This window comes from Geotrypetes seraphini, chromosome 4 (assembly GCF_902459505.1).
Source record: "Geotrypetes seraphini chromosome 4, aGeoSer1.1, whole genome shotgun sequence".
Taxonomy (NCBI): Eukaryota; Metazoa; Chordata; class Amphibia; order Gymnophiona; family Dermophiidae; genus Geotrypetes; species Geotrypetes seraphini.
In genome coordinates this window covers 164,012,449-164,035,407 of record NC_047087.1, presented here as the reverse complement: position 1 = coordinate 164,035,407, position 22,959 = coordinate 164,012,449, and the positions used below count along the sequence as shown (strand labels likewise).

Sequence of the window (22,959 nt, the reverse complement as noted above, 5' to 3'; positions counted from 1 at the left end):
TTCTGTGTCCACACTACTTTGAATAACTTTGTATCGCCGGCAAATTTAATCACCTCGCTCGTCGTACCAATTTCCAGGTCGTTTATAAATATGCTGAAGGCAGAGAATACTGATGAACACAAGCTACACAGTGCTGTTTACAGGGGATGGAGGCAGAAGTAGCAGTTCATTGTCTCCATCTGCTACTTGGTGGCCATAACTTTAGTTGGTTGTGGACTGGTCTGTGGGATGTAAAAAACTGTGTTGTATATTTGCATTTTTCCCCTAACGTATGCAACCATGTAGATCTTGTGGTCCACCATACCAGAAAAGGACATAGCACTCAAAGTGATTCATCCCAATAAGTCCCATAGTCTTAGCATCGTTTGGTGAGGTACACATGTGCATCTTCAACATCCTGGACCTCCTACCATGATCTGACAAAGGAACTGGATTATAAATAACACTTGACATGTACATACATCCAAATACACTGGAAAAGAACAAAAAGCAGTCTAGATGCAGAATGTTCAGTGGATTCAGAGCTAATTTTCTTTTTGTTAGCCTGTAGACAAGTACAGTTCTTTACTGATGGGTTATATCTCACTATGACCAGCAGGTGGAGACTGAGATCAAAATTTTGGTTGTAGTATATTAGCTGAGGCTCTTCTTCCTAACCCAGTCTGCCGAATAGCCAAGCAGAACTAAGGAAAAACTAACATGTAACAGTAATAACACTTCGCCACAGGAGAGTAAACAACAAACACATAGTAATAACTGTTGGAAAAAGCATAGAACTAAAATTCTGCAGTGAAAATGTCCCCACAGCTCACCAGATAAGCCACAGCCACTGTTCTTGTATCTCCCCGGCCCTAAAAAAATACTAGAACCCGCAGAAAAGCAAAATCTTCACGCGAACAAAAACCACAATCACTGCAGACAGATAGGGTGGGAAACTTTACCGGTCTACAGGCTAACAGAAAAACAATTAACAGGTAAGAACCTAATTTCTCCTTCTGTGTCGCCTGATAGACCAGTACAGTTCTTATAACGGCCTCCCACAAAAAGAAACCCGCCGTTTACAATTAATACAAAATACAGCAATAAAACTCATTTACAAAATAGGCAAATATGATCATGTTACCCCACTTCTGAAAGAGGCACATTGGTTGCCCATCATATATCGTATAACCTACAAAATCATTTTGCTCACTTTCAAAATAAAACTCTCACATCAGCCTCTATATCTTGATAAGGTCATCATCCCCCAATGTTCCTCACGTACCTTGAGGTCAACAGACCAGAAACTTCTACGAATTCCTTCCGTAAAAGAGTTCTACTATACCCGGAAAATAAATTTTACAGTCGTCGCCCCAACTTTATGGAATGCCCTACCACAACAACTTAGAGAAGAACAACATGTAGATAAATTCAAAACCAACTTGAAGACGTTCTTATTTCGTGACGCCTTTGCCTGTCTTTAAAGCCACCTTCCTTTACTTCTCTTCTTCTTCTCTATTTCTCTCCTCTTGGTTTTTTTTCTTTTTTTTCTCTCCTTCACTTCGCTGATTCCAATTTATTTAACCAACCGCTTTAAAAAAGCGACCCTTTCCAATATGTTTTTCCCCATTCCCACTTTCTCCCTCTCTTCTCCAAAACATAACTTTCCCCCTCCTTTCCCTCTTATCCTCACTTTCATGTTAGTCAAGTTATGTTCTTAATGTTCACCCATCGGCTTTTTATATTTATGACTCTTTTCTCTTTTTATAATTTTATTGTAAACCGGCCAGATACCTGTTGATGGTCGGTATATTAAAAACTTAATAAACTTGAAACTTGAACTTGGACGTTCCAAATCAGTACCCATCATGGGTGGGAACCCCGTAGGGCCGACACCAGAACATGCGCATTGAACACATAGAAGACCAAACTGCAGCCTTACAAATATCCACTGGAGGCACACGAAAAGACTCAGCCCAAGAAGCTGCCTGACCCTGAGTGGAATGAGCCTTGAGAAATTTAGGAACACGCTTTTTCTGAAGAAGGTATGCAGAAGCAATAGTGTCCTTAATCTACCGCGCAATGGTAGCCTTAGAAGCATCATCCTCCTTACAAGGACCCACTAAAAGGACAAAGAGATGATCATATTTCCTGAATGCCTGGTTCCACTGAACATAAGAGTGAAGGACCTGGCTGACATCCAATTTGTGCAACTGTTTCTGCTCTGAAGATCCTTCCCGACTACCCAACACTGGGAGGACATGATTGACATGAAAAGGAGAAACTACTTTTGGTAGAAAAGGAACAGGTAGCAACCCCACCCGCTCCCTAGAGAATTCCAGGAAGGAAGACCCACAAGAGAAAGCCTGCAGCTCCGATACGCATCTAGCAGAAGTAATATCCACCAAAAAGACCGCCTTAAGAGTAAGGTCCTTCAACGAGAAGGCACCCAAAGGCTCAAAAGGTGGGCACACCAGCACGGCAAGACCAGATTAAGATTCCAAGATGGAAAAGACGGTCCAAAGGGAGGCTTTAGCAACTTGGCCGCCCGCAAAAAATGAATGACATCAGGAATGGCAGTCAAACACTGACCTCGTAACAACCCATGAAAGGCAGACAAGGCTGCAAGCAGAACCTGGAGAGAAGACCAAGCCAGGCCCCTGTCCAGGCCATCTTGCTAGAACTCCAAGATGTTAGGCAAATAAATGCGAAAAGAGACCACTCCATGCTCAGCACACCACTCCTCAAAGATACGCCAAACCCAAGAAGTGGAAAGTCTCTGGCACCCCAAGAGGGTTGAGATCACCTTGTCTGAATACCCCTTCTTACCTAGGCGTTCGCTTTCAAAAGCCAAGCTGTAAGACAAAAGGGACCTGGGTCAAACATTGGAATGGGCTCTGAGTCAGAAGATCTGATGATAGAGGCAGAGGTAGAGGATCTGCCACCAGATGACGCACCAGGTCCGCATACCACAGAAACCTGGGCCAGTCCGGGAGGCCAGGGTGCCAAACAATTCGAAGAAGCACTCTGCCCACTAACGGCCATGGAGGAAATATGTACAGAAGACCCTTCGTTGACCATGGCTGAACTAGGGCACCCAACACCTAGGCCTGTCTCTGCGACGACTGAAGAAGCCGGGCATTTTGGCATTGACACTCGTGGCCATCAGGTCCATGAGGGGCTGACCCCAAGACTGCACTATTAACTGGAAGGCCTCTACACTTAGACACCACTCTCCGGGGTCTAGAAAGTGCCGACTGAGGAAGTCTGTAAGAACATTCTCCACTCCTGCTATGTGGAAAGCCGAGTTGTCCAGAAGATGAGACTCTGCCCAGACCATGAGACGAGCCACCTCCTGTGCCCCAGAAAACTCTTGGTGCCCCCCCTGACGACTGACATATGCCACCGCCGTGGCATTGTCCGATAGAACCTGGACCGACTTGCCCGTCAATGAAGACTGCAGTGAGCGCCTGAAGAGGAACAGTGAAGTCCATACTGTGCCTCTGGAATGACCACCTCCAAAGAAGAGCATACTGAAACGGACGCATGTGGGCTCAAGCCCACCTCACTACGTCTAGGGAAGGTGCCATCGACCTCAAGACTTGGAGGAAATCCTGCGCCCGAGGACACCGGGACGCCATAAGCATGCGAATCTGAGATTGCAATTTGCTCACCAGGGCCTCTGGGAGGAAGACCTTCCCCAAGGAGGTGTCGAACAGAACCCCAAGATACTCCAGGTGCTGAGAGAGGCCAACTGACTCTTGGAAAGGTTGACAACCCATCCCAGCGACTGCAGGAACTCCACCACCTGAGCCGTGACCCGGGTGCTCTCCTGCAACAACTTTGCTCGAATCAACCAGTTGTCCAGGTAGGGATGAACTAGAATGCCCTCTTTTCGCAACGTTGCTGCTACGACCACCATAACCTTGGTGAACATTCGTGGAGCCGTGGCATGACCAAAAGGAAGCGCACAGAACTGATAGTGCTGACTCAAGATTGCAAAGCGAAGGCATCGCTGATGGGAGACCCAGATTGGAACATGCAAATAGGCCTCCGTCAGATCGAGAGAAGTCAGATACTCCCCTGGCTGAACTGCCAGAATCCCAGACTGCAATGTCTCCATGCGAAAAGATGGAATCCAAAGAGCCCTGTTGACCCCTTTCAAATCTAATATGGGCCGAAAGATCCCTTCTTTCTTGGGCACCACAAAGTAAATCAAGTACCTGCCAGTGCAACACTTCTGAGGGGGTACTGGAACTACCGCTTTGAGATCTAGCAATCTTTGAAGGGTCTGGTGAAAAGCCTGCTTCTTCCACACTGCCTGACAAGGAGAAACGAAAAAATGATCTGGCAAGGACCGGGCAAACTCCAGAGCATAACCGTCCCGAATCACCTCTAGGACCAACTGATCGGACATGATCTCTGCCCACTTTGGATAGAACTCGTGCAGACATGTACCCATTGGAACTAGAAGGGGCCCGGCAAAGAGTCATTGGGCAGGATGGGCAGTGGGGGAACCGGTGGCAGAATTCCCAGCACCCCTGTGGGCCCCCCAAAAGGACTGTATGCGCTGAAAGAATTGGCCCCTGGAAACCTCAGAGGCCAGAAAGGAAGTGGCCCCTCGACCAGGGCGGAGCCTGCGGAAATCACACACGCGCCCCCGAGCAGTGCACCCTACACCAGTGGCCTAGCTCTGACTTCAGGCAAGCGAGGCACCTTAGAATCAGTTAGGGTATGAACTAACTTGTCCAAAGCCTCTCCAAACAAGAAAGACCCCCTAAAGGGGAATTTCACCAACTGAGCCTTTGATGCCGCAACCACCGACCATGCCACAAGGTATGATGTGCAGCCACCCTGAAAGCCATAAACTTGGCCAAAGCTCGAAACAGGTCCTACATGGCAGCCAAGAGATAAGAAGCACCCACCTCAATTTGGGCAACTTCCTGCTCTTCTAAGACCCAGTTATCAGACTCACGGTCAAGGATATGCTCAGCCCACCGAAAACAAGCCCGAGCAACCAGCCCGCCACACATTGCCACCTGGACTACCAGGGCAGAAACATCAAAACTCTGCTTAAGGAGAGACTCCAACTTACGCTCCACAGGGTCCCTCAAAGCAGAGCTGCCCATAACAGACACAATAAGCCGCTTTGCGATAACCAAAAACCATCACGTCCACCACAGGCGACTTCAAGGTGTCCCAATCCCTATCCGGGATGGGATACAGGCGGGCCATGTAATGCGTAAAACAAAATGGGGGCCTCCGGCACCTGCTATTGAGGAGCACAAAATCCTGAATATCCCGATGCATAGGGAAAGAGCGGGAAACAGAGCGGATCTCCCGAAGCAAGGGGTCTACTACACGCAGGGGCTCCGATACGGTGTCCTTGGAACACAGAGGAGACCAGAAGAATCAGCTCACGGAGCTTGTCCTGCCGAAAAACATGCCCCATGGAGCATCAGCACTAGCAGATGGAACCCAAAACCAGCGCTAGCGGAAAAACCGCATCCCCTAAGGATCCTGGAGAGCTCCCCAAAGGGTCCAGGTTCTGAGAAACAGAAAACTGCTCCTTCCAAACCAACAGTGTCCTAAGAGACCCTCGGGTGTTGGGACGTGAGAGGAGTAGAGGGTAACAAAACTGTCACAGAGTGGGGCCAACCCTTAGAGGACGTCGAGGGCAACCCCCAACCCTCTAGACCCCCGGGGCGGAAGCAGGACCTTCGGCTGCATCAAGAAAAACCCAGCATGAAAATAGAGGCAAAAACCCCTGGTGGCCCCATGGGACTCCCTGCTACAGCAGGGGATCCAGCAAAAAATCTGTCCCTGTGTCAACAATATAGGGGTGAGGTCACCTGAGGCTACACAAAAATGAAGGTGCTTCCTGCCAAAAACTGAGCTGAACCGCCGCCATAAAAAGAAGCTCCATAGACCTGCAGCAGCTAAGAGGCCTAAACTGCCCCAGCCGCTAAAGCAGGCAAGCCAGCATCAGCTATTAAGGGAGTCCCCAGCCACTTCGGTGATAAGGGAATCCTTTCTGCCTGACTGGCAGCAGAAGCCCCGGCTTCCCCACAGACAGCTGTCGGTCCGTGAGGCACTCGCGAAGGGGATCCCTGGCTACTGGCACCTGATGCTTATGAGGATTCCCCTTCACAGCCGCCTGCCTCGCTTGAATAGGCCAGCCGCAAGTGCCTCGCAGCTGGATTACAATGAGCACATTTTTCCTTGTAAAAGTGCTCATTGCTCCAGACGTGACCTAGCTAGAAGAAAAGCGTTTGTTAGTAGAAAATACATTAAAATACAGTAAATTTAAAGAGAAAGGGCCCTTTAGACCGACACAGCCTGAGGATTTTTTTTTCCAGAACAGACTTCACTGGCTCTCAAAGCCAGAGGCCTGACCAGTATCGGTGGTCAGGCTGCCAGCTTGAGGCACCCTCTACAAAAACTTGGGGAGGTGGAGGAAGGGTAGGGGAGGGACCCAGCATAAGACCTACCTGGTTTGACATCCCCGAGGTCAGATGGATCCCCAAACAGGACTTGTTCAAGCTCCATCTGGCATCAAAAAGGGGACCAGGAATCCTAAAATAAATTCCAACAGCCCTAACAGGGGGAGCCAGTAATTTTTTCCTACCTCACCTGCTGGAGACTGAGAAAAGATTGGGTTAGGAGGGGGAGCCTCAGCTAATATACTACAACCAAAGTTTTGGTCTGTCTCCACCTGCTGGTCATAGTGAGCTATAACCCTTTAGTAAAGAACTGTACCAGTCTATCAGGCGACACAGAATATTAGGTTCTTACTTTTGCTAATCTTCTTTTTTGTAAATACACACTTTATTCCGGGACCAGTGGGTTATTTTCATCTACCCACCAGGACTTTGTATGAAGCTTCAAATTTCAAAGACTTAAATCCCTCCCCCATATACCTCATTCTGTGCATACTCCTCAGTCAGTCTTTAAGCAGCCAGGAACATCTGTTGAGGATAATTACAAGAGAGAGGGAAACAGGGACACTCCCTGACAATAAGTTAATTCTGCTCATATCAATAAATACAAAACAGCAACAATGAATAAAAACGAGAGAACAGGTTATGAAACATTAGAAACCTGAATGACAAAACAGTGCTATAGGGAGACAATGCCTGCACTGTCAGAAGGGGGCACCTGAACCAGGGACCTCTCCCCCCCCCAACTAAGTGCTAAACCCATTCTGATAGCACTCTTAGAAAGGCTGGTCAGAAAACAGAAACCCAGTTTTCCAGTGTTGTAAAGACAATCTGCGAACCAGCAAGGCATAGGGTGGGTTCCCAGAATAAAGTGTGGATTTACAAGAAAGAAGATTAGCAAAGCTAATCTTTCGTTCTTTCCCACTTTATTCCCCAGTGTGACGTAACTGAGCAGTCCCGAAACCCAGGGAGAGACTGATGAGCCTGCTGTCAAAACAAAGGCATCAAAAGCAGCATCCTGCTTGGCCACCACATCGATCCTGTAAAACTTGGGGAATGTAAGGAAAGAAGACCAGGTAGCGGCTCTGCAAATCTCGTCCAGAGAAACAGCTGATGACTCTGCCCAAGAGGATGAAATACCTCTGGTAAATGGAGTCCAAACTGCAGAAATGACCATATGGATCCACCTGGAAATGGTGGCCTTAGAAGCTGGCCTAAAGCAAAAACCAAAAATAAATGCAGACTATGTACAAGATGCAGGCACTGTTTATTTCAAACTATAATGGTATATACAACCTTATTACCAACCGAGGGACCCGACACGATCCGTGTTTCGGACAACAAACCTTCCTCAGGGGTCCTAATAAACATAAACATTTGAGTGTAAATAAAACTTAGAAAATATCTTAATGATTGAGACAGGTGATGGTGTGCATAATGCAAACAATAAAATGTGAAAAATTAATAGTGAATGGTGAGCATAGAAAGTGGTGACAATTTTGTCATAAAAGTACTAAATATATATATCTTCAAAAAGAATTGTGAAATGGTGATGAAAAAAGGAAAAAGACATGATGTTGTAAAGCAAAGAAAGTGAACAAAGTATGTATATAAACTTATAATTTTAAAAGTGATGAGAAAGGAATTAAGTGACACTAATAAAGTATAATGTGTGAAAAAAAAGTGGAGCCAAAAAAGAAGTGGATTGAACATACCGTGGTAGATAAGGTTTTGCAACAAACAGCATTAAAGGAAAAAACTGATATATAAAAATGAAAACAAATTAACATCACATAGCAAATGGAAGCCCACATAGTATTTAAACAGTAGAATACATTAATGAATATATAATACTAGTGTTTAAGCCCGTTACATTAATGGGTGCTAGAAAGCAGCCCCCTTTCCCTTTCCCCCTCCAGTTCCTCCCTGACTGTCTCTCTGTGGCCCCCCTTCTGTCTTCCCCCCCTAAGCAAAACGATCTGCCTCCCAGCACACCCCCCCCCCCGAAGCAGCCCCCTTTCCCCTCCCCCCAAAGCAGCCCCCTTTCCCTCTACCCCTCCAATTCCTCCCTGACAGTTTCTGCGTGGCCCCCCTTCTGTCTCCCCTCCCAAGCAAAGCTGTCTGCCTCCCAGCACACCCCTCCCCCAAAGCAGGCCACTTTCCCTCTCCCCTCCAGTTCCTCCCTGTCTCTCCGTGGCCCCCCTTCTGTCTTCCCCCCCAAGCAAAGCTGTCTGCCTCCAAGCACATCCCTCCCCCAAAGCAGGCCCCTTTCCCTCTCCCCCTCCAGTTCCTCCCTGTCTCTCCGTGGCCCCCCTTCTATCTTCCCCCCTAAGCAAAACGATCTGCCTCCCAGCACACCCCTCCCCCCGAAGTAGCCCCCTTTCCCCTACTGTGAGAATTTTTACATGCATGGGCCACCTGCAGCACCCTCCAGCCGTTCCTCTGAGCTGAAACTCCTTCACGCACCTCCCGCCTACACATTGTTGAAGATGCGCGCCATCCTCACGGTCTGGCCAGCTGGCCAGCTCCCCTAGTCCCCCCCCTCCTTCCTGCGGTCCCGACAAACCTCAAGCTGCCGCGGCCTCCTCCCGGCAGCCGCCGCTCAGCACTGCCTTGCCGCGGCAGCGTCTAAAGACACTTCGGCCGGTAGGGCTGTATTGTGAGGTGGAGAGCAGGGAAGCTTGTCTGGCGCGCGTGCACGCTCGTGCCACCGCGACAGATCAGGGAACATGTGGCGCGAATGCACATGCGCACTTAGCGTTTTATTATATATGATGAAACATTAAATTTAATTTAAACATTAAAATATTTATGGACATCATTAAATTAATATTTTAATTCAAACAAATATCAAAAATGCAGAAGTATCTTAAAAAGTTAAAACGGCATTGGCATAAAAATACATAAAAAAGTTAAATAAAATAGATCCAAACTTCTAGGAAAAAGGAATATATCAACTATTAGGAGACAAAAATATTGCAGTATGATGGTAAGTTCGTAGTGAATGAATAGCCGCAAAGGTGTGACGACGGGTAATCTAGGATATAAAATTTGAGCTTAATGGATGTAAACTGAGGGCATCAGATCTACGTCACATAGGTGCATAAAGTAATGAAAAGGGGGCATGATTTGGCAGAAAAAAGTGCAAATAACCAAGCATGCTAGAGTTTACAAAACAAGTGAGGAATGCAGAGCTGCGTCTGTGTATCACAATCAGGATGATATATAGCAATGAGCTGTGTCTGTGTATCACAATCAGGATGATATATAGCAATGAGATTTAATATTATGTCCGATTTAAAAAGAAGTAAAGAATTAGAAATAAATGAGGTGCACAGCCTGCATGCAGGAGTGCACACATACAAACCTAGCTGTGAAAGCAATATTTCTAGGTTTGTATGTGTGCACTGCTGCATGCAGGCTGTGCACCTCGTTTATTTCTAATTATTTACTTCTTTTTAAATCGGACATAATATTAAATCTCATTGCTATATATCATCCTGATTGTGATACACAGACGCAGCTCTGCATTCCTCACTTGTTTTGTAAATTCTAGCATGCTTGGTTATTTACACTTTTTTCTGCCAAATTATGCCCCCTTTTCATTACTTTATGCACCTATGCGACATAGATCTGATGCCCTCAGTTTACATCCATTAAGCTCAAATTTTATATCCTAGATTACCCGTCGTCACACCTTTGCGGCTATTCATTCACTACGAACTTACCATCATACTGCAATATTTTTGTCTCCTAATGGTTGATATATTCCTTTCTCTTAGAAGTTTGGATCCATTTTATTTAACTTTTTTATGTATTTTTATGCCAATGCCGTTTTAACTTTTTAAGATACTTCTGCATTTTTGATATTTGTTTGAATTAAAATATTAATTTAATGATGTCCATAAATATTTTAATGTTTAAATTAAATTTTATGTTTCACATTATATATTCATTAATGTATTCTACTGTTTAAATACTATGTGGGCTTCCATTTGCTATGTGATGTTAATTTGTTTTCATTTTTATATATCAGTTTTTTCCTTTAATGCTGTTTGTTGCAAAACCTTATCTACCACGGTATGTTCAATCCACTTCTTTTTTGGCTCCACTTTTTTTTCACACATTATACTTTATTAGTGTCACTTAATTCCTTTCCCATCACTTTTAAAATAATAAGTTTATATACATACTTTGTTCACTTTCTTTCCTTTTCCTTTACAACATCATGTCTTTTTCCTCTTTTTTCTTTCTTCATCACCATTTCACAATTCTTTTTGAAGATATATATATTTAGTACTTTTATGACAAAATTGTCACCACTTTCTATGCTCACCATTCACTATTAATTTTTCACATTTTATTGTTTGCATTATGCACACCATCACCTGTCTCACTCATTAAGATATTTTCTAAGTTTTATTTACACTCAATGTTTATGTTTATTAGGACCCCTGAGGAAGGTTTGTTGTCCAAAACACGGACCGTGTCGGATCCTTCGGTTGGTAATAAGGTTTATATACCATTAAAGTTTGAAATAAACAGTGCCTGCATCTTGTACATAGTTTGCATTTGTTTTTTGGTTTTCGCTTGGTTTTGGCTGCAGTTCCTGTTGGATTTTTCTCTTGTTTGTGGTCTCTTAGAAGCTGGCCTATCATTGTGGGCAGGACCCGCCAGAACAAACAGGTGGTCAGAGAGGTGAAACTCACTGGTGACCTCTAGAAACTGCAGTAAAATCCTATGCACGTCCAAAAACCCCCAACACCCAGTCCTGCTCCCTCAAACCAGAGAAAGCAAAAGCAGGAAACCAGATTTCCTGATTCACATGGAAAACGGAAACCGAAGAAAGGAAGGAACAGTACGCAGCAGCATGGCGGAATCCGTAATTTTCAGAAAAGGATCCCGGCAGGAGAGAGCCTGATGTTCCGAAACCCTCCGGGTAATAGCCTCTAGGAAGACCATCTTGATCATGAGATCCAGAGACGCCTGCTCCAGAGGCTCATATGGCGGATGAGCCAGAGAGTGGAGAACCAGAATAAGATTCTAGGTTGAACAGGAAAGGCGTAAGGGAGGCCTAAGTCACAAAGCACCCCATAGAAAATGAGCCAAATCCGAATGAGCTGCCAATGAGCCCCTCAGAGAAGGAGGGCCCATACACGAAAGACCTGCAATCTGTGAAGCTATTGCTAGGCCCTTCTTAAGGCCCTTCTTCAGAAACTTCAGGACCTGAGAAATTGATATAAGAGATGGGTCCACCTGTCTCAGGGTGCACCAGGCCTGGTAACACCTCCAAACCTTCACATACACTGCCACTGTGGACTTCCTTTCACTGTGAAGCAACGTGACAAACACAGCCGAGGAATAGCCCTGGCTAGATAAGGCCGTATGCTCAAGAGACATGCCATAAGACCAATGTGGTCCGGATCCTGCATCGCAATCGGACCCTGCATGAGAAGGCGAGGATGACAAGGTAACTGGAACCCATGATCCTGCTGGAGCCGAACCAAGTCAGCATACCATGGCTGCTGTGGCGAATCACTGGACCATCATGGGGTGATATCTGCATGAAAAGATTCCCTATCATGGGCCATGGATGGAAGACATAGAAACTTTCCCGTGGCCAGGGCTGAACCAGAGCATCCAGGTCTGTGTGACAGCGACTGAAGAATCAATCCACTTTCTTGTTTTGCACAGTCGCCATGAGATTGAACGTGTGATACCCCCCACTGATTCACTATGCAATCGAACGTTCTTTGAGACAGGCACCACTCTCCGGGGTCCAGCGTCAGACTGAGAAAATCTGTTTGAACGTTGTCCACTCCTGCCACGTGCACTGCTGACAGCACCACAAGGAATCTCTCTGCCTACCAGAAGAGAAGCTGAGCCTCCGTGCTCAGGGAGGAACTCCTCATGCTCCCCTGCAGATTGATGCAATCCACTGCTATGGCATTGTCCGAGAAGACATGGATGACTCGATGACGGAGATGATCCTCAAAGTGGATAAGAGCCAGCTGAATTGCCCGAAGCTCCATTTGTGCTCTGAGGATGCCCACTGATCCTGAACAAAGATGATCATACACACTGTTCTCCACTTTGAGACTCACATCCGCAGACAGAATCACCCAATTGAGATCTGGTGGGGAAGGACCCTGGAAAGCGAGAGGGTTTGCAACCACCATGCAATACTGTTCTATGCCACAGTCGTCCAGGGTAGGGATGCATGTAATGGGTCCCGCTGGAATTCCAGCGTGAAAGCAGAGCATTCTGCAGTGGACACAGACAGGCTTTGGCCCAGGAGACCACATCAATCGTTGACACCATGGTTCCCAGAACCTGAAGGTACTGCCATGCCATTGGGACTGGAGTGGTCAAAGTTTCTCCCGATGGGACACAGGCAGGAACATTTTGTTCTGTCCCGTGTGAAATTGAACTCCCAGGTATTCCAAACCCTGCGTCAGCTCTAGGGTGACTCTTCCTGAAGTTAATTACCTAGTCCAAGAGCTGCAGCAACTGTACCACCTGATGAACATCCTGATGCCCCATGGTCAGCGAGGGAGCTCTGATCAATCAGTCGTCCAGATACAGATGATTTCTTTCAGTTCCTCCACATCATCACCCTTGAAAACCATTTCCAGTTCAGGTAGATCTCTTATATCTTCTTCCATAAAGATCAGTCTCTCCGCTATGGCCTAATCCTCCCTGGGCACCCCTTTTGCTCCTTGATATTGTGTTTTAGCAATTCCCAAGAAAGACATGGTTTGACTCATATTGATTCATAATACAGCGGTTAGAATGATCTACGGTCTTAAAAAATATGATCATGTCACTCCATTTTACTGTGAATTGCATTGGCAGCCAATGGAAGCTCGTGCTTTGTTTAAGTTGGGTTGCTTTTGCTATAAGGTTATGTATGGCACTGTTCTTCAACCGCCGGTCCGAAGCTGTGTTCGGGGACAACGGGACAGGCGATCATTTCCTATCCCTACCTGTCGCGCAAAAAAAAAGCAAGCCTCCCTTCTTCCTTTCACCCGGTCCGCTGCTATTTTACCACCCTGCTGCTGCTGCTGCTGCTGCTAAAGCCGACAGGAAGTCTTCTTTCTGACGTGACTGGGATGGCATTTACAGATCATACGGTAAAGGTATTGGCCTTTGCTGATGATTTAATATTCACGTTGACTCAACCCCATTCTTCTCTACCCCATCTTTTGCAATCCCTGGAAGAGTTTAGGTTTTATTAGGGGTTTACGTTAAACTATCTCACATCCAAGGCCTTAGCCTTCAGGATACCTGGGAAGGAGAGTTTTCTTTTTCTTGGGCTCCTACAGCGCTTAAATATTTAGGGGTATGGTTGCCTCGTGACTTGTCCACGTTATATACTTGTAATGTGTCTCCGTTAATGAAGGAAACGAGGCACCAGCTTAAACTCTGGACTCTTTTCACTTTGTCAGTGGCGGGACGGGTGGCCTTATATAATATGGTATTATTCCCGGAAAGCACAGTTACTTATCTTAACAGGTGTTATCCAGGGACAGCAGGCAGCTATTCTCACATATGGGCGACATCATCCGATGGAGCCCTGATACGGACGCCTCACAAGCAGACTTGCTTCAAGAAACTAGAAGTTTTGAGTCGCCCGCACCGCGCATGCGTGAATGCCTTCCCGCCCAGCACACAGGGCGTGTCTCCTCAGTTCAGATAGCTAGCAGAGAAGCCAACCAGGGGAGGTGGGTGGGTTGTGAGAATAGTTACCTGCTGTCCCTGGATAACACCTGTTACGGTAAGTAACTGTGCTTTATCCCAGGACAAGCAGGCAGGTATTCTCATATATGGGTGACCTCCAAGCTAACCAGAATGGGATGGTGGAAGAGTTGGCAACTTAGGAGAATAAATTTTGTAATACTGTTTGGCCAAACTGTCCATCCCATCTAGAGAAAGTATCCAGACAATAGTGATAAGTGAATGTATGAACCGAGGACCAAGTAGCAGCCTTGCAAATCTCCTCAATAGGTTTAGATCTGAGGAAAGCTACAGAAGCTGCCATTGCTCTGACTTTATGGGCTGTGACTTTACTGTGAAGAGGTAATCCAGCCTGGGAATAGTAGAAAGAGATACAAGCCGCCATCTAATTGGAGATGGTGTGTTTAGAAATTGGATGTCCCAACTTATTTGGATCGAAAGAGACAAAAAGTTGAAGAGCAGTTCTGTGTGGTTTGATGCGTTCCAAGTAGAAGGCCAAAGCACGTTTACAGTCTAGAGTATGAATAACTGATTCTCCAGGGTGAGAATGAGGCTTTGGAAAAAAATACTGGAAGTATGATGGATTGGTTAAGATGAAATTCCGAGACCACGTTAGGTAGGAATTTGGGATGAGTACGAAGAACCACCTTGTCATGATGGAATACAGTGAATGGTGGATCAGTAACCAATGCTTGTAGCTCACTGACTCATCGAGCAGAAGTGAGGGCAATGAGAAACACCACTTTCCAAGTGAGATACTTCAACTGAGCCTTATCAATTGGTTCAAATGGTGGCTTCATGAGTTGAGAAAGGACAACATTGAGGTCCCAAACCACAGGAGGCGATTTGAGAGGAGGTTTAACATTGAAAAGTCCTTTCATGAATCTGGAAACCACCGGATGAGCAGAGAGGGGTTTCCCTTCAATAGGCTGATGAAAAGCTGCAATTGCACTGAGATGGACTCCTATGGATGTAGACTTGAGTCCAGAGTTGGAGAGGTGCAAAAGATAATCTAAAACAGATGATAAGGAGGAATGTTGAGGTTCCTTATGATGAGAAAAACACCATGTAGAAAATCTAGTCCATTTTTGGTGATAGCATTGTCTAGTGGTAGGCTTCCTAGAAGCTTCTAAGACAGCTCTAACAGATTGAGAAAACTGAAGAGGAGTTATGTTGAAAGGTACCAAGTTGTCAGGTGTAGAGACTGCAGGTTGGGATGAAGCAGGGATCCTTGACTGTATAAGCAGAGAAGAAAAAACTGGTAGAAGGTATGGTTCCCTGCTGCTGAGTTGAAGTAGAAGGGAGTACCATGGTTGTCTCGGCCACCGAGGAGCGATTAGAATCATGGTGGCATGATCGTTCTTCAATTTGACTAGTCTTAAGAATAAGAGGGAATGGAGGAAATGCGTAGAGGAACAGATTCGTCCATTCCAGAAGAAAAGCATCTGCCTCGAGGCGGTGAGGAGAGAATATCCTGGAGCAGAATTGAGGCAGTTTGAAGTTGTGGGGAGCTGCAAAGAGGTCTATCTGAGGCGTTTCCCACTGTGAGAAAATGTGCTGAAGAGACGAGGAATGGAGAGTCCATTCGTGAGGCTGCAGGATACGGCTCAAGTTGTCCGTCAAGCAATTCTGAGCCCCTTGAATGTAGACAGCTTTGAGGAAGGTGTTGTGACGGATAGCCCAGCTCAAACCTCCAGAGTTTCTTGACAGAGGGAGGCAGATCCCGTCCCTCCCTGTTTGTTGACATAATACATGGCAACCTGGTTGTCTGTCTGAATGAGGACTACTGTATCGTGAAGGAGATGTTGAAAAGCATGAAGAGCTTTGAGGATTGCTCTGAGTTCCAACTGATTGATATGACACTGACGATCCGTACTGGTCCATAGGCCTTGAGTACGGAGACCATCGAGATGAGCGCCCCAAGCATAGATGGAAGAGTCTGTCGTAAGAACCTTCTGATGAGGGGGTGTTTGAAAAAGCAAGTCTCTGGAAAGATTGGAAGAGAGCATCCACCAACGGAGAGACTTCTTCAAGGAAGAAGTGACTGTAATTTGTTGAGAAAGAGGATCGCAAGCCTGGGTCCACTGGGAGGCCAGGCTCCATTGAGGAATTCTGAGGTGAAGTCTGGCAAAAGGAGTCAAGTGTACTGTGGAGGCCATGTGACCCAGAAGCACCATCATGTGTCTCACTGAGATGGAAGAGCGGGAAGACACAGTGTGACAGAGTTGAAGAAGAGCTTCCAAGCGTTGTTGTGGAAGAAATGCTCTGAGTTGGACAGTGTCCAGAACAGCTCCAATGAATTGTAGATTCTGATAGGGTTGAAGGTGAGATTTGGGAAAGTTGATTTCGAATCCCAAACTTTGTAGTCCGTTGGGTCGCTACAATAACCCCTTGAGATGTGGAATCTTTGATGAGCCAGTCGTCTAGGTAGGGAAAAACCTGGAGACCATGGTTCCTTAGAGCTGCGGCTACCACTACCAGGCACTTGGTGAACACTCTGAGAGACGAGGCCAGGCCGAAGGGTAGAAATCTGTATTGAAAATGCAAATTGTCCACCTGAAATCTGAGATATTGACGGGAGACCAGATGGATGGGAATATGAGTGTAGGCCTCCTTGAGATCCAGAGAGCATAACCAGTCGTTCTGCTCGAGAAGGGGATAGAGAGATGCAAGGGACAACAGTCGAAACTTTTCTTTGACCAAAAATTTGTTGAGAGCCCTGAGATCCAAAATGGGTCGCAGATCACCCATCTTCTTCGGAACAAGGAAGTAACGGGAGTAAAACCCCCTGCTCTGCTGTTCCAAGGGAACTGGTTTGATGGCATGGAGATGAAGCAGAGCTTGAGCTTCCTGAAGAAGAAGGGCGGTCTGGATGGACTGGAAGGATACTCTCTTGGAGGAAGCTCTGGTGGAACCTGACTGAAATGAAGAGAGTATCCTTCTCTGATGATGGAAAGGACCCAGATGTCAGATGTTATGACCATCCATCTGCCGTAAAAAAGATGGAGACGACCTCCTATAGATGGAAAAGGAGTCAGAGACAGAAAGATGGATGTTATGCTCTGGTGTAAACAGTCAAAAAGGCTGAGAAGCCTTAGGTGGAGCAGAAGGTTGAGGCTTCTGTTGCTTCTGAGGTGGCTGTTTCTTCAAAGGCGGGCGAGTGTAAGGCACCGGCTTTGGAGGAAAACGCCTTTGATAGATAACAGGAGGACGTGTAGGCCTAGAAGGAGCTGGCTTAGGCTTTGGTCTGACTATGGAGGCAAAAGATTTAGCATGGTCAGACAACTTTTTGGTGGCTGCCTCGATGGACTCATCAAAAAGGTCATTGCCTTCACAAGGGATGTTCACCAGGCAGTTCTGGAGATTAGAGTCCATGTCTATGGTGCGAAGCCAGGCTAGACGACGCATGGCCACAGAGCAAGCCGCTGCTCAGGCAGAGAGCTCAAAGGCATCATAAGATGATTGCAGAAGATGGAGACGTAACTGAGAGAAAGAAGCAATGACTTCTTGAAATTCAAAATGCAAGCTATCATCCAAGTAACTCAAAAATTTTGGCAGAAGAGACAAAAGAAATTCAAAATAAGTGGTAAAATAAAAATTATAATTGAGGACCCTCGTAGACATCATAGTATTTTGGTAAATGCAACGTCCAAATTTATCCATGGTCTTTCCCTCCCAGCTAGGAGGAACTCTGGAAGGATGGGATCTCTTTAAAGAGGATTCCACGAGCAAGGATTGATGTGACAATTGGGAATTGTCAAAACCTTTATGATGGACCGTTTTATATCTGGTATCCAACTTTCCTGGAACTGCTGGAATGGAAAAAGGAGTCTCCATGCATCTAGTAAAAGTCTGATCGAGAAGCATGTGTAGTGGCAGCTTGAGAGACTCAGCCGGAGGTTGAGGAAGGTGCATGACCTCGAGGTATTCTTTAGAATACTTAGAGCCAGTGTCTAGTGGAACGCTCAAGTCCACAGCCATCTGTCTCAAAAAAGAGGAAAAAGATAACTGGTCTGCAGTTGCCCGGCCTCGAGAAGGACTCGAGGACGTCGAGGCAGCTGGAGTCGAAGAAGAAGAAGCCTCTGCAGGAAACCATGGTACGAAGGAACCTGGAGACTTGGACGAGGCACTGGATATCGGGATATCCTCGAGAGCCGGCATCGGAGACTTGGAATGAGGTCTTGTCGAGGCCGGAGAGAATCGAGGCTTTGAGGTATGATGTCTCAAAGAATGCCTCGAAGTAGGCCTCAAGTGATGTCGAGAACTGTGTCTCGAACTGGATCTTGAAGATCGAGCAGAGGTTGCCTCGGAAGCAGTAGATCAAAGATCTATAGGCGTGGAGGAGCCCTGAAGCAACTTCGAAGACTGGACCCCCTTGGTAGAATGGGAGGTATCCTGTCGATGTACTTGCACAGACTCTACTCTATGCGTTTCGTGCTTGGAAGCCCGACCAGACACTCACAGAGACTCCGCTCCCTGCATCGAGTGTGGAGGATCAGACCAGGGCACAGGCGGCTCGACCTCGTGGGAGACTTCTGCATGCCCAGGCTGAAGCAGAGTGAGCAGTGTGGGTCCCATGGTAGTGAAGACCTTAATAATCTGCTCCTCCAAAGAGGTCTGGGACTTAGCCAGCAAGGAGGGTACTATGTCTGAAACTGGCCCACCTGCATTGGTTGAAGGGTCTCGCAGTGGTGTGAGTGTGTTTAGACTTTGGAGGCTTCGACACCTTAATTACCACTGGCGGAACCGAATGCTGAGCTATCTGACCTGAGGAGACAGGAGAAGATATGGCAGCCGAAGACGTCGAAGCAAGAGCCTCTCCAAAAGACAAAGGTCTGATGAGGCTCGAGGTGGAAGCAGCAGAAGGAGAGGCTTCGACGGGGGGGTCAATGCCGAAGACACCTTTGATGCGGAAAGATTAGTAGACTCCATCTCGAAGAGGCTATCCACCAGGAAGCAACGACGCTTAAAAGCATGAGGCTTAAGTGTTTGGCAAGGCAGGCACGAGGTAGGATGATGTTTCGGTCCAAGGCACTTGAGGCAGCGTCCGTGAGGGTTCGAAAGAGATATCGTACGCTTGCACTTGCTACACCATTTGAAACCGGTAACAGGCCGGGGCATAGACAAAAATACAGCAGACGCAAAGTCGAAGCCTGCAGGCTGCGGCCGAGTGGCCTGTACCGGACGAACGGACGGAAGTAAAATTTTTTTTTTTTTTTTTTTTAAAGAAAGAAAAAGATGAACACAGCGATTCGTGAGAAAAATAAAACACAAACCGCGGTGAGAGAAGGCACGAACGATGAAGTTACCGGAGAGAGCCAAAAACACGGACTTCTCGGTTCCGCGGAAAACTAAGAACTGAGGAGATGCGCCTTGTGTGCTGGGCAGGAAGGCACTCATGCATGTGCAGTGCGAGCGACTCGAAACTTCTAGTTTCTTCAAGCAAGTCTGCTTGTGAGGCGTCCGCATTGGGGCTCCGTCAGATGACGTCACCCATATGTGAGAAAACCTGCCTGCTTGTCCTGGGATAATGGCTATACTGTTTTCAGGTTTTACCACTGCTGTTAACCCATGCCCACCATGTCCAACTCTCCAGAGTTTTACAATTCTATCTTTGGGGGGGGGTAAGAGGCCGCATATGACCTATTTGCACATGTGTCTTCCCAGGGATAGGGTTTTTTTGGCTTGTTTAACATCTGCCGGTATGCTATGGCATGCCAGATGTGACATATTAATGATTGGTTTAGAGGCACATCTTACTTCTCTGCCACCCGGGTGGAGTTATCGTTGTTGATTCCTTATCATATTAGCTATCTGTTACATGTCTCAGACCCGGCTCGCCGCTCTGTAATGGCGATGAATCCAATCTTCGCCCCTGCACGGCGGACATGGCGTTAGGTTTGTAGTAGCTTAAACCTATCCTCAATGATCTCTCCCTATCTTCCGATACAGGCAATGGGCTTCTCAAGGATTACAATATCTTTTCCAATTGTACACTGAGGAGGGGACTTTCGCCTCCTTTCGCTCTTTGCAATAAACTTTTGGACTCTTGGAAGTGGACTTGTTTGCTTATTGGCAAGTACGTCATTATGTCCACTCATTGCCGGCACTCCACTTGAAAGAGGCATGTCGAGAAACGATTTCGGAGATGTTCAGTTTTTCTGCTCAGCAACAGATACCTTTACGTTTTCATCTTGCGGGACTCCATGACACGCAATCCGGCATCAATTTGGAGATGGGGGGGTCGTTTACTGTGCAAATTTTAAGAAACCTGTTTATTTTGTTATTCTTGTTATGTGTGAACTTTGATATTGAATAAATATATTTCAACATAAAATCAAATCTGGAAAAATCCAAGATGGCCACTGAAGGCCTATTTTGTCTAAAAATAGCCTGGGAAAAACCACAGAGAACTCTCAAAAACAGCTATTTTAGGGGTGGGCTGGAGGTAGGGCATGCAGGGAAACCACCTAAAACCCCTTTTTAAAGATCCCAAAAAATCTCTGATTCAAGCTGTTAGCTGGTACTCACAGAAACATGTGCTGAAAGGAAAACAATACAGATAGAGCTAAAATAGCTCACATGGAGATCCTCTCCTTCAACTTGCTGGAAAGCTGAATTTGAATCTTCTGACTGTCCTACCAACCTGACTCCCAAGGCCGGTCACCTCCACCATCCTTGGACACGGCAGGCAACTTGCCTGGCGGAGGAACAAAGTCTGGCTCCAATCTCGGGCGCGCATCCATGGAACCATGCAGCCTGCGATGGACCCATTAACAGACAAGCCTGGGGTGAGCTAGCTCCCAAGGGAATGGTCCGTGAGCTCCGATCTGATGTACAGGCTGTCTAGAGGGCTCACTGACAAGCAGGGAACCCTCCAGAAACAGACTTTGCCCAAAGGTCTATGATCGCCCACAGTTGGAGCTCCGCAGGGAACCTCTCAGCATGAGGGTGAAATCTGCAAACACAAAAACTGAAATTACATGAATTAAAACACGAGCAGAAACGGCAAACTCTTACAGCCTGGCTTGTAGAAAGAAAGACCGAGGGCACGCACCATGATGAGATATGAGGGAGAGGGGTTTAAGTCTCTGAAATTTGAGACTTCCTACAAAGTCCTGGCGGGTGGATGGAAATAACTCTCTGGTCCCGGAATAAAGTGGGATTGTACAATAATAAAGATTACAATGCATTCTGATGCACTGCTAATTGCCACACAATTTCTTAGGCAGCATTCCTTGGTTTCCTGTGAGAGTTACTTGCATACAGTCTTTGAGATTCACACATCAAGTTCTGATCATAAGAAAAGGTGGTGCTGAGAGTACATATAAGCAATGAATCCTAAGTTATTTTCTACCATCTGTCAGTACCCAGCTTGTGAATTCCTTGTCTTTTGGGGTTTTTTACCTGTTCATGACCACATGCAGCTGCTGTTGCACCTCAGAGCGCACACTAGTTGTGATTGTGGAAGCAAGTTGCTCTGTTGTGCTCTGCAACATATCCATTTGATGCTGAAGCTGGCTGAGTAGCGGGTCTTGGACTTCTTGTTCATTTACCTTCTTATTTTGCAGATGTGTCTCCAGCTGCTGAATATCTGTTTGAACAAACCAGATAGCTTCATAGGTCTCCTAATCTGGGAGCTGCCTGGTCCTTGTACTCAATACCCAAATATTTTCTCCCATTTATTTTTACAGCTGGAAGGCTTAACAGAAAAACAAGTTCCTACTACTACTTATTTCTATAGTACTACTAGACATACCCAGCTATATACACTAAACATGTAAGAAACTGTCAATTCTCGACAGAGCTTACAATCTAATCAAAACACAAACGGGACAAATAAAAGATTAAGGAATTATTTAAGATGGGAATGATTAAAACAGACATGGGTACTTTGCAAGTGAAAGGAGTTAAAAGCAGCCTCAAAAAGGTTGGCTTTTAGCCAGGAAGTCTATTTCCGAGTACCATCCTACCACGGCTAGTGCTGCCTAATTCAAATCGATTCACCTCAGTGAATCAATTCAAATTGATTCACTTTAAAAAAAATCAGACTCATCGATTCAGTGAGTCCTGACTCTTGACATACCTCGGGGCCTCCTAAAGTAGCAGCAGTGGTGGCAGTGACCGGCTTGGCAGAGGCAGCACGTTGAACAGGCTTCTCCTGGCCTGGCCCACCAGGGCCTTCCCTCTGATGCATCACTGATGACACAGCAGAGGGAAGCCCTGGCAGGCAGGCTGCAAGAAGCCTGTTCACTGTGCTACCTCTGCCAAGCTGGTCACCACTACCACTGCTACTACTTTAGGAGGCCTGAAGGGGGATGGGGTGAGGGGGGTCGGTCAAGAGGTGCTGCACAGGGGAAAAGGAAGGATGGAAAGCTGCTGCATAGGGGGATGGGAGGGATGAAAAGCTGCTGCACAGGGGGATGGGAGGGAGGGATGAAAAGCTACTGCACAAGAGGATAGAAGGGATGGAAAGTTGCTGCACATGGGGGGAAAGAAGATAGGAGAAAGGAAGAATTGGTGGAGATGGGATGGAGGAGAGGAAGGGATAGATGCAACAGAGATAGAAAGGGGTGAGAAGGAGATTTCCTGCATATGGTGGAGGGGAGGGAGACATGCATGGAGAAGAGAGTGGGAGAAATGTTGGACATAGAGTAGAAGGCAGAGAGAGAAAGAAATGGTGCACATGATAGAATAGAGAGGTTTGACCCTGGGCACAAGGCAGAGAGAGAGAGAGAGAGATGGTAGACAGTGGAAAAGAAACAGAAATGTTGGATATGGCAGTGGAAGAGAAGATACAGAG

At 46.5% G+C, this 22,959-nt stretch overlaps 1 protein-coding gene across 4 annotated transcripts in view; it reads right to left on the bottom strand.

Annotated features, from left to right (window-relative positions):
• Nucleotides 1–22,959, bottom strand: part of EDC4 (enhancer of mRNA decapping 4) — a 1,195,251-nt gene that overhangs the window by 109,357 nt on the left and 1,062,935 nt on the right. For all 4 annotated transcript variants that reach the window (XM_033940763.1, XM_033940759.1, XM_033940760.1 and 1 more), the window contains one exon: nucleotides 21,564–21,750. In XM_033940763.1, coding sequence (XP_033796654.1) covers nucleotides 21,564–21,750 — 187 coding nt within the window. The remainder of the gene's footprint in view (nucleotides 1–21,563; nucleotides 21,751–22,959) is intronic.